At 41.9% G+C, this 12,500-nt stretch overlaps 1 protein-coding gene across 1 annotated transcript in view; it reads right to left on the bottom strand.

Moving 5' to 3' along the window:
- LOC135110518 (inositol-trisphosphate 3-kinase homolog) overlaps positions 1-7,444 on the bottom strand; it is a 60,965-nt gene extending 53,521 nt beyond the window's left edge. The window contains exon 1 of the mRNA XM_064022914.1: positions 7,066-7,444. Within this exon, the coding sequence (XP_063878984.1) occupies positions 7,066-7,197 (132 nt within the window). The 5' untranslated portion in view covers positions 7,198-7,444. The remainder of the gene's footprint in view (positions 1-7,065) is intronic.
- Positions 7,445-12,500: the final 5,056 nt, after the last annotated feature.

Raw genomic sequence — 12,500 nt, 5'->3', positions numbered from 1 at the left:
GAGAGAGAGAGACGCGTCACGCTATAACAACTGCCCATAACTAGAAATATCCGTGATGAAAGCAGAGAGAGAGAGAGAGAGAGAGAGAGAGAGAGAGAGAGAGAGAGAGAGAGAGAGAGAGAGAGAGAGAGAGAGAGAGAGAGAGAGAGAGAGAGAGAGAGCGGGTGTCATACAATATGCTGACATAGATACTAATTATAGAACAATATACACATGTTTTCAAGTGGATTCCTCCCCTCCCCCCTTTCCTTTTCCTCCTCACTTCCTTCCCGGAGAGATGGAGGAAAGGAGGGATGGAGGGATGGAGAGAAGGGAGGAAATGGAAGGAAAATGGAAAAGACGTCAGGAAGGAAAAGACGTCAGAGAGAGAGAGAGAGAGAGAGAGAGAGAGAGAGAGAGAGAGAGAGAGAGAGAGAGAGAGAGAGAGAGAGAGAGAGAGAGAGAGAGAGAGTATGCAGGATGGAGGAAAGGAAATGTGGAAAGGGAAAGATAAATAAACAGGAAAGAGAGATGGAGAAATGATGGAAGAGAAGAGAGGAAAGAGAGAAAAGGGACATGAAGAAAGGATGGGAGAGATGAAGGAAAGGGAAATGGAGAAAGGGAGGGAAAAAGGGAAGAAGGGGAGGAAAGATGGAGGAAAGGGAGATGAAGAAAGGGAGAAGGATGGAAGAGGAGAGAAACAAAATAAAGGAAGAAAAGAATGAAAGGAAAGAGTGAAAATGAAGGATGAAAGGGAGAAGGAAAGTGAAGACGAATGAGAGAGAGAGAGAGAGAGAGAGAGAGAGAGAGAGAGAGAGAGAGAGAGAGAGAGAGAGAGAGAGAGAGAGAGAGAGAGAGAGAGAGAGAGAGAGAGAGAGACATGTACATCAATTAAAACAAAATAAAAAGGACGAAGAGAAGTAGAGAAGACATAAGATAAAACAAGGGAAAGAGGAAAGACAAGAGAAAAAAAAGAAAAAAAGAAGAAAAGGCAGAGAAAAAAACAGAAAGGAAGGGAAAATATACGAAAGTAGGAAGAGGAGGAATATGCAATAAAGGAAGTAGGGAAGATAAAGGAACAAAAAAAGGGAACATAGTCAAATTGGGGAAGAAGAGATAAATGAAGCAAAAAGAGAATATGCCACATGAAGAAGAGGAAAGAAAGAAAGAAAGAAAAAAACTTGGAAAATAGAAGTAAAGGAAGGAGAAATGAAAGAGATAAGGAACATTACAAAGCGATAAAACAAAGGAAGAGAAAAGGAAAATAAAAAAATAAGGAGAAGAGAATAACAGCAAATATGAAGAAAGGAAGGAAGAGAAGAGGTTGCAATAAATGAGAAACAAAGAGAACAGGAAAAAGAAAACGAGGAAAAAGAGAAGATAAGGAAAAGAATGAAAACAAGTAAAGGGCGTGAGAGAAGGAAACAAAGAAAGGGAGAAAAAGATAAAAGGAAAGAAAATGAGAGATAAACACGAAGGGAAGAGGAAGAAAGAGAAGAAGAAAAAGAAGATACATTAAAAGAAGGAATGAAGAGAGAGATGAATAAAACGAATGAAAGACGAGCAGATTTAAAGACAGAAATTGCAAATAAGGAAGGATGAGAATACGATGAAATAAAAAGTAAAAAAAAAAAAAAATAAGGAATGGAAGGAAGAGGAGATGGAAGACGAAAGGGAAGGAAGAGGAAGCAAGAGGAAGCCATAGACGTTCTTTAAAAAAAACCGTAAATTCCCATAAACGAAAGAGTGACTCAGAAAAGTTTACAAGAAGAGAATTCCCGCCACCACTTCCTCTCATCTTGACTCAGGAGGAGGAGGAGGAGGAGGAGGAGGAGGAGGAGGAGGTTAGTGAAGTAAATAAGTCAATGAATGAGTGAATGAGCGACCGAGTGAGTGAATGGATGAAGGAATGAATGACTGAAGGAAGGAGTGAGTGAGAAAGAATAAGTCACAAGAATGGACTATACACAAGGAGGAGGAAGAGGAAGAGGATGAGGATAAGGAGGAGGAGGAGGAGGAGGAGAAGGAGGAGGAGGAAAGCAAGTTTTAACCGGAATGAATGAGGTAAATTAATTGTAAAAAAAAGAAAGAATATAGTATTATGTTGGAGCGTGGCGGGAGGGGGTGCAGGAGAGGGAGTAAAGCAAGTTTTAACCGGAATGAATGAGATAAATTAAAGGGGGGAAAAAAAGATGGCATTATGTTGGAGGAGGAGGAGGAGGAGGAGGAGGAGGAGGAGGAGGAGGAGGAGGAGGAGGAGGAGGAGTAGAAACAAGAGAAAACACCACTAAAATGAAGAGAACAAAAAAAAAAGCTGAGGGTACGAGAGAGAGAGAGAGAGAGAGAGAGAGAGAGAGAGAGAGAGAGAGAGAGAGAGAGAGAGAGAATCCTATCACTAAAACCACAATATTTATTAATAGCTCACCCAACTTGTAGTATTCCTTCACTTGCTTATGAACGTGTCAGTCTTATCTGCCTGCTCGTCTATCTATCAGTCTGTCTATTTGTCTGTCTGCCTGTCTATCAAAATTTATCAGCCCTCTCCCTCTCCCGGATCTTTCTCCCTGCGCGGGTAGAAAGAAAACATCAAAGGAAAGTTATGTCTCTCTCTCTCTCTCTCTCTCTCTCTCTCTCTCTCTCTCTCTCTCTCTCTCTCTCTCTCTCTCTCTCTCTCCATCACAAGCTAAAAGTACTAATTAACAACTGCAACTACTACTACTACTACTACTACTACTACTACTACTACAAAACTAATCTTTAAGGAAAACTACCCTGAGAGAGAGAGAGAGAGAGAGAGAGAGAGAGAGAGAGAGAGAGAGAGAGAGAGAGAGAGAGAGAGAGAGAGAGAGAGAAATACCTGTCTTTCACCTGAATCGCTTCCCTCATTTAGATAAACGACTACTTTACGAGACACGTATTTAGCCAGACAGCTGTAGAATTATTTAGTCAAGGTAATTACACAGTTGGTTAATATGTTACTCCCTTTTAATGCCTCCACTCCTGCCTCTATTCAGAAACACCTGTTATTTACTACTTCCTCCTCCTCCTCCTCCTCCTCCTCCAATTCCTTGTCGTTTATTTACCTGAGACATACCTGCTCCTACAGCTGTTGAAGAAATGCGCCCTGTATTTCTTACCTGTCCTCTTTCATCATGCCTTAACACACACACACATATGCTTGTCCTTACCTGTCATTATCCCTCCTCCCATCCACACCCACACACCTGTCAATACTCACTCATTTACACACCTGTTAATGGTTTCTACATCTTTCGCCGCCCCCCTTTACAAGCCCACACGTGTACACGCCTATACACCTCCCAAACATATATTCGTAACAACATCCAAAACACCTGCATACAGATTTTAGAGAGTGAGTATACTTGTACCCTATACTCATGGCAGCCTGCACGCGAGTCGAGCCACACACCTGTTCGTCGTGTGTTACCTATTTAATTGCGTCTCTTCTCGTCTCTTCTCAAATGTCGAGTTTATATTTTATCGTTGTATGAAACGCACCTTGGAAATATAAATAAAAGCTCTAAGCCACAATATCTTCGTCTCTCTCTCTCTCTCTCTCTCTCTCTCTCTCTCTCTCTCTCTCTCTCTCTCTCTCTCTCTCTCTCTCTCTGTTTTACTTTTCATTTTCATGGTTTCCTTTCTATTTCAGTTCTGCACTTTCTCTCCTCTCTTCTTTCTCCTCCTCCTCTTCCTCTCCGTTGCCTTTTCACGAATCCTTTAAGTTTTCTCTTCCTCCTTTTCTCTCTCATCGACCTCCTTCTCCTATCTTCACTTTCTCTGTTTCCTTTCTATTTCAGATCTACAATCTCTTCCTACCGTCTGTATTTTAATCGTTCTTTTTAGTTTTCTTCTTCTTCTCCTCCTCCTCCATCTCCTCCTCCTCATTTGCATGGTTTCTTTTCTATTTTTAGGTTTGTACTCCATCCTTCCTTCTCTCTCTCCCTCCCTCCACCACCTCCTCCTCCTCCTCCTCCTCCTCCAGTTGCTCTCCTGTTACTATTAAAAACACGAACGTCCTCCCAGCGACCTTCACTGCTTCTCGACCTCCTAACAAGCCCTCACCACTCTCACTACGGTTGCGTCACTGTGCCAACCACCAACCACCTGCCCTCATTGTGAATTCCCGCCTCGTTTAGCTCTCGTACACCCAACCACTTCCTAGGCATTTGCGATTTGGTTTGTTTACTTATTTATGCTTGTTTGTTGAGTCTGTTTCATGGGTTTAGTTCTCTCTCTCTCTCTCTCTCTCTCTCTCTCTCTCTCTCTCTCTCTCTCTCTCTCTCTCTCTCTCTCTCTCTCTCTCTCTCTCTCTCTCTCGTGTTCCTGTTTCTTATCGCTCCTAATCAAAAGGACCTTCGATTAAATGATTAGGCCGCCTCCACTACCCGTTTCAACACCTACTTTTTTTTTTCTATACACCAATTCACTTCACTGCTCCTACTCGTGTTGCTTCGCCTTTCGTTAAGCTGACATGGAGAGAGAGAGAGAGAGAGAGAGAGAGAGAGAGAGAGAGAGAGAGAGAGAGAGAGAGAGAGAGAGAGAGAGAGAGAGAGAGAGAGAGAGAGAGAGAGAGAGAGAGAGAGAGAGAGAGAGAAATATAACTTGTTTCCTTCATATCGTTGAAGGAAGAAACTAATTTTTTGGAAGCGATGGGAATAGGAATAAAAAATAAATAAACTAAATAATTAACTGTAACTAACTAACTGACTAACCAACTAATTATTTAACTAACGAACTATTTATCTAACAAACTAATAACATAACATTCTACCTAACTAGTACTTAACGTATACTCTCTCTCTCTCTCTCTCTCTCTCTCTCTCTCTCTCTCTCTCTCTCTCTCTCTCTCTCTCCCCAAGAAACTTTAGCCTGTGTCGAGTTACCACAACTTTCAAGACCCTTTTACTTCTACGGGCGTCTTATGTAACACCCAAAACACTGAAAAAAAAGAAAAGGAAAGAAAAGGAAGCTAATCTTTTTTCTCGAAGCTACAGAACCAAGAGAATGTACAAATAAAAAAAAAAGTCAAGTGATTACGAGGAAAAAAAATCTGTTTGGGTGTGAAGTTAGGATGTGTCGTGACTCGTGATTCGTGCGTGACTTCTCATCAGGTGTTAGTGGTCCGCCTCCTATTCTCGCACCTGTGTCCCGTTAGTGGTAATTGGGCCCCCTCTTTACCTGGGGCTGAAACGGTTGAATTAATTGTTCTCTTTTGTGGGGTTTAATTAAGGGTCGTTGGCATCTTTCGTTAAAATTCGCTTTTCTTATCTTTTTTTAAGGTACTTTTCTCTCTTTCGCTGATTGTGTTTTTCCTTTTTTTTTTTTTTCTTTATGTTAGCTTTTTCCAGTTTTATATCTATATTTTTTCTTTCTGTTCATGCATTTTTTTTTCTTATTTGTAAAGGTTTCTTGCTTTTAATTTGTCACTATACGACTTTGTGTTATCTGAATTATTTTCCTTGTCTTACTTTTTTTCACATTTTCCCGCTTTTACTTTTATTGTTATTTTTGATGATTTTCCCTTAGTGTACAAATCTGCATGTATACGTTTCTCTCGACGCAGCATTCACCGCACATCCTCGTCTCTGTCATTACTATCTGTCTCTAAATCTATGTCTGTGTCTCTCCATGCATCATCCACCTCACGCCCTCGTTCTGTCCAGTACTGTCTGTCTGTTTATCTCTCTCCATGCATCTACCTAACATCCACACCCTTCCCAGTACTGTCTATGTCTGTCTACCTGTCCACGCATCCATACATCCTCGTCCTCGGCAGTAGCACCAACCAATACCACCCAGTCATTCCCCACTGCTACTTATTTCCCTAACTCCCTGATTCACTGCAGCCATCACATTCCCTGACCTACCGCCACCACGCCACCCAGTCATGCTACTCTGCTACTCATCGTGTTAACTAATGACTCCTATTGCTCCAGCTCCTCTTTTGCGTATATCTCCTACTCTTATTCTTGTTCTTGTTCTTTATCTTGCTTTTATCGTTTGATGTATTTTTTTCCGGTTTTCCTAAGTACTTCTTTAAGCTGCATTGTTGTCTGTTGCCTGCTTTAGTTTTCTGTTTCTTTTTCCTATAGTGTGTGTGTCTGTGTGTGTGTGTCCTTCATTATTGCTAATCACCTGTAATCTATTTGGACCACGTATAGTACTCTCACATCTCCTTCACGATGATGATGATGATGATGATGATGACTTCCAAATGTCCTAAAAATCTTGCCCTCATTAACCATACCTTTTTTTTCATTCTCCTTCACTTCTCCTTCAACTTAACTCATTTTTTTCTAAACCTTAATCTCCATTCACTCCTCCTCCTCCTCGTTGGATAGTCATCTTAACACGTAACTCTGGGATATTTGTGTCCTGTTTTCGAACCTACTCACTATCACGTAACCAATTAACATCATTTCCATCCTTCCTCAGGTGAGTGGCAGGGCAGGGAACAGTAGGGAGTTCATCACTCATCGCCAATTGTGGGTGGCAAAAATGAGGGTGACATTTTTTTGCACTTTTTTCTTCTTCTTCTGTTCAAGTTCTCACGTCACTCATCGGTAAGGTAAGTGTAGCACGAAAGGAACGAGGCATCTTTCATTAATCTATTTCTTCAATGTTGTACGTAAATAGAGAAGTGATGGGATGTATCGCTACGTATTTTGTTAACTATGCAAGTCATGAAAAATTGCTAATAATACTGGCGACGACGACGACGATGATAATAATAATAATAATAATAATAATAATAATAATAATAATAATAATAATAATAATAATAATAATAATAATACTTGAACTACAGTATACATTTTTCATAAGCGTCCGAGCATAATTGAAAAAATGATGGAAGTAATAACTTGTTGCAATTTTCCGCTCATTACTCATTATAACAAGGATGCGGAAACACACACACTCTCACAACACACACACACACACACACACACACACACACACACACACACACACACACACACACACACACACACCATTAATTATCCTAAGAAGAAGAGAAACCTTTCTTTTTTCACACACATAACAAAACAGCACACTTCTAATTACCTTGACGCCTCCTGTTCTTAGCCTCCAGTGCCGCGCTACAATTATCACGCATCCTATCGCTGCCACCAATATTAAGCAAAAATTAATCAGATATCTTGCGTAAAGAATTAAAACACTAGCCCAGTGATTCATCTTGTAACTTGTATGTGATTCTAATTATCCTGTGGTGATTTTGGCCGAGGTTCTTTGTTAACTGAACTTGGGATGCATTAATAAAATATCAACTCCATCTCACGTATAGCCCAAGGATTTCGGAATGCGCTTTAGTTCCTTCTTACGTATAACTCCGAGGCTAAAAGATCTCAGTATTCACTAACAAATGTTCGTTCCTTCTCGCACATGGAGTTTAACATTATTCGGTAAGCAAAAACAAGTATTTGTACGCACAAAGCACGTGCAGATTGTAGTACGGAATATGCCGTGTTCACCATTCAAAGGTTCGCACTTGTCTGACCTAACTTATGCTTTAACCTGAGAAATCTTCTAAGCTCCTCCAATTTACATTCCATCATACATTTTTAGATCTTGAAAGTGGTGGGCCAACGTGCCACAGCCCACATATTGCCTGCCTCGCCGCACTGCAGAGGATAGCGAGGCCCTGGCAAGACGCTGCTAAGGATGATGGAGTCCTGGCAAAGCACGGCAGAAGCTAACAGTACCTTGGCAAAGTACTGAGAAGGTTGACAAGATTCTGACGAGGTGGTAAGAACATTGACAAAACCCTGAAAAGTGTTGTTAATGCTGATGAGATCCTGACAAAGTGCTGTTGTGGCTAATGACACCCTGGCAGTCCTGTGAAGAATAATGGTACCTTGCCAAAGCGCTGCAAATACTGACAAGATCCTGATGAGGTGGTAAGACTGACAAAATCCCAACAATGTGCTGTGAAAATTGACAAGACCCTAGCAATGATCAGCACAATTACAAAACCCTGACAATGTTGATAAGACCCATCAGATCCTGGCAAAGCACTGCAAAAACTGACAAGACCCTGACAAGGTAGTGGGAACCTCGACAAGATCCTGACAAGGTATTGCTGTGGGTGACAAGACCGTGGCCAAGTGCTGTGATGGAGTGAATCCTCGTGCCCTATCTACTTCATAACGCTAAGCACTTGATAGTCGTCACCAACCTTCGCAAGTGGCCGGCTATTACTCTTGATGCTAAAAATGAGGTAAAATTGCCGCCCTTGAATACAAAAATGTGGCAATGACCCTTATAAAGATCACATGTATTCAACTCATCCGCCTTTCAAGTGTGAGTCAACTTCAGAATTTTCGTCGTCCCTTCTACCTATAATGAAAGACAAGGTTTTCTAATGATTTTCAAACGTGTAGGCGCGTTCTCTCGACTTCTCCTAGCGTACTTTTATGGATGTTCACATTTTCTGGGATGCTTTCGTGGTTCTAGTGATAGTTTAACAGATTGTCTAATACCAGTGGGAAAAAAAAGTTATGAGAATTTAATCATACCTGAAAATTATCCTTATAAGTGAACGAGGCGCTTAAGAAAACAAATTCTCATCCTACGACTGAAAAAACCTGATCTTGACGCACACACATTTCGTCATTCCTTCATTACTTACACAAACACACAAGCTTTTCTCCTTCTCTTCCTACCTCTTCACTCCTACGATCTGAACACCTTGTCTTGAAGCATATGAATCACCTGCTGGTTCTCCCTCTAAACCAAGCCAAACGGAACCAGGAAGGCGTTGCTTCACTCTCTCCCTCTCTATATATAACCGCTAACCAGTTTCCATGTTTGTATGTACGTAAAAGACCACAAAGGAAAGAGAGCTTGGAAGAAAAGTCAGTGCGTCACAATGCATAAAAGGAAACAATTCTAAACATTTTTTTTTTTTTTTTGAAGTGCAACGATCATGAAAAATTTTTGCGTGTAATCAGTTCGTTGTCAAAGTATAAACAGAATAAAGGAAAAGAATTTGTAAAGGAAAGGGATAACAAGCAATAGAGACAAATTCATATCCCACAATGAGAGGAAAAGTTAAAGATACAGTTTTGTTGTTTATAAAGGAAAAGGAAACAGAACCTGAGGAAAAGAGAAGATGATTTACGGAAACAAATCCACACCACAGAGAAAGAAAGAAAAGAAGAAAAAAACTACAGTTACAGAATTGCTGTCTTATAAAAAAAAGACCCCACGAATCAGACAAACCGACCACAAAACGAAATAAACAAGTATACAGCAGAAATCAACCCAAAATAAATAAATAAACAAACAACAAACAAACAAACAAGGAAAATAATTACAAACACACTTCACGTTTATAAATGCCACATGAAAATTAATCACACAGACCACAATTTAAATGCCACATAAATCAACCACTGCATAAATCGACGAGTCTATAATTAGTACACGAAGGACCCGACCCCGTGCTGACTCCTGCTTATCAGTGATCTACTAACCCCGCCAGACGCTCATCTTGACCCCCGGACCTGTGACCCGAGCCAAGGTGGTGAGGTCAGCCTGCGTGTGTGTGTGTGTGTGTGTGTGTGTGTGTGTGTGTGTGTGTGTGTGTGTGTGTGTGTGTGTGTGTGTGTGTGTGTGTGAAAGCTTGTGGAAGAGGAGGAAAAAGGTGAGAGGCAGGTCTGCGTAGGAGGAACTAGTCGAGGAGGAGGAGGAGGAGGAGGAGGAGGAGGAGGAAAGACGGATTTCCCCATCATCTTTCATAAACAATTATCTTCCTTCATGATTCAACACACTCACAGAATCTTCGTGCGTGTGTGTGTGTGTGTGTGTGTGTGTGTGTGTTCGTCAGCACCCATATTCTCACCCCTCATCACTCTCTATTAGTGGTTCCATCGCCCTAACAACCTCAGGGCAGCGAGGAGACAAACTAAACCTCCTACTTCTCTTCCTCCTCCTCCTCCTCCTCCTCCTCTTCAATTTTCTCTTCTTTCTTTTCCGTCTTTACTCGCGTGACGCTAAAATTTTAGAAATCTTTATCTACCCCATAATTTGTATCTATTCTTTTAACTTTCTCCTTCCCCTCTTTTTCTCTTAGCTTTTCATTATTTTCCCTCTTTCTCTCCATCACCATTTCGATTTCCTTGTTCTTCTAATCTTTATTAACTCCACCTCTTCTTCTTAACATCCAGGTCTTCCCCCTTGTCTTTCCAGTCCTTCTGTTTTTTTCCTTTAGCTTACGCACCTTCGTCACCTCACCTTCTTCAACTAACTTTTCCTTCTTCAGCCTCTTAACTAGCTTTTCCTTATCACTTCCTCCTTCTACGCCTCTTCTTTTCCTTCCAGTCACTCGATCCTCAATCATCCCTTAACTTCTCTTTTTCCTTCTCCTTCAACCTCTTAGTCTTTTCCTTTCTGCTTCCTCCTTCATTTCTTCCAGTCACTCAGTCCCTTTTTCTTCACATCCAGTAATTTCTCTTCTTCCTTCTCCTTCAACCTCTTCATCTTTCCCTCCTCAACACCGCCTTCCTTCTTCACCCCCTCCTCCACTGCTTCTGCCTCTCCTTTCCACTCTTCCTCGTCCTCTCAAAGGCAGACCTCTCAGGGACACGTGATATATCTGCTCTGTGGAAATACATGGCCGAGTTTCAAAGCAGACGGGCGCCACATAACCGCCACCACCACCACCACCACTACCTCCTCCTCCTCCTCCTCCTCCTCCTCCCTCTCCGTTTTCTTTACACTAAAATGGTTTTGACTCGAGTGTGTTCAAGTAATTTTCTCGTCACAAGCTTCGCCCGAGTTCGCAACTGAGAGAGAGAGAGAGAGAGAGAGAGAGAGAGAGAGAGAGAGAGAGAGAGAGAGAGAGAGAGAGAGAGAGAGAGAGAGAGAGAGAGAGAGAGAGAGAGAGAGAGAGAGAGAGAGAGTTTGCTGATAATGCCTCGCTGTTATCGTTGCTTGAAGTTGAGAGAGGGAAGCGGAAATGGAGGGAGAGAGACAAAGCAGAGGGGAGAGGAAGAGAAAAGAATAAATATATGTGGAGGAAACTGAGTGACGGATGGGAGAGGAAAGTGAATAATAAAGGAGAGAGAGAGAGAGAGAGGACGGTAACCCACTTAAATTCACTCTTCTTCCTCCTTATTTTCTTTCCTTGTTTTCTCTTCTTCCTACTTTCTCCTTGCCTCGTCTTCCTGCCACCCTTTCGCCTTACTTTCGCTCCCCTGACGTCTTCTTCCTCGTCTTCTTCTTCCTCGTCCTTGCCCTCGCCCTTCAGCAATGCACGAACTGTCACCAAGATTTTATCCTTGTCACTTCCATCAAACCCTCTCTCTCTCTCTCTCTCTCTCTCTCTCTCTCTCTCTCTCTCTCTCTCTCTCTCTCTCTCTCTCTCTCTCTCTCTCTACCTTAAAGCAGCCGAAGTGTGCAAGTGTGCCGACCTCCATCTACTTCTTCTCCTCCTCCCCCTCTCTTCTCTTCTTCCTTCTTCTTCTGCTCCATATTAAGTTATCCCGAAGCCATAAAAAGGGGAAAAAAATAAGCTATAAAGACTGACGCTACACGCCCTTCCTCCTCCTCCTCCTCCTCCTCTTCTGTCTTTTCCTTCTTCTCCTCCTCCTTCTCCTGCTTCTCTTCCTTCTCTCAGTTACTCCTCCTCTTCTCTTTTGGTATGCAGGGTTCGTTAGGTGGGGAGGATCCTTCTACTGTACTAACCTTCCTCTAATAGTAGTAGTTAATAGTATTCCTCTGTCCCTTTTGGTGGAGAGGGATAGTCTGGCGGGGAGGAGTCTTCTGATGTACTACCGTTCCTCTGATACAAGTAGGTAGTGCACAGTGAAGTCAAAAGGGTTGTTAAATATGTGATGTAAAAAGTAAGAGGTATTTGTAATATGGCGTGATTTTGAATGGGGATAAATGGTTGACACAAAATGGAATGCAGGAAGAAGGAAAAGGAGGAAGAGAAGGAGGAAAGCGACAACAACAACAACAATAATAATAATTAGATACTTAGTCTCAAATAATTTTCCTCCTAATATCGTCTTCAGTCCACCAAACACTCTCTTTTCAATCCACACCTTCACACACACATACACTTATCCACTCCCTCTCCAGTCCGCACCTTCCTACACCCATATATATATCTACACACCTGAACACACCTGGACGCACTCCCTTCGCCCCTTACCTTCCTCCACACCTACACGCTCCTATCCACGTGCCAAGCCCACACTTCCATTCAGCCTTCCATCAACTGGCAAACACTCAAGCCTTGACTCGTAAATGAGGATACACATAGTTACACAGACAGTATACAACACCCAACACTTCGTCAACATTCATAAGGAAAGGTGTGTAGGAGGTAATGGTTGTCTTTCTGTTTTTCTTTCCTAGTTCATATGGTCTGCCTCCTTCACACCTGCTTACTTATTAGCACCTGGTCTGTTCTTACTTGTGTACTAATTAGGTTTCTTCTCTCTTCTCTCTCTATTTTCAATGCGTCTTGT

Source organism: Scylla paramamosain, chromosome 20 (assembly GCF_035594125.1).
Source record: "Scylla paramamosain isolate STU-SP2022 chromosome 20, ASM3559412v1, whole genome shotgun sequence".
NCBI lineage: Eukaryota > Metazoa > Arthropoda > Malacostraca > Decapoda > Portunidae > Scylla > Scylla paramamosain.
This window is presented reverse-complemented; position numbering and strand designations above follow the sequence as displayed.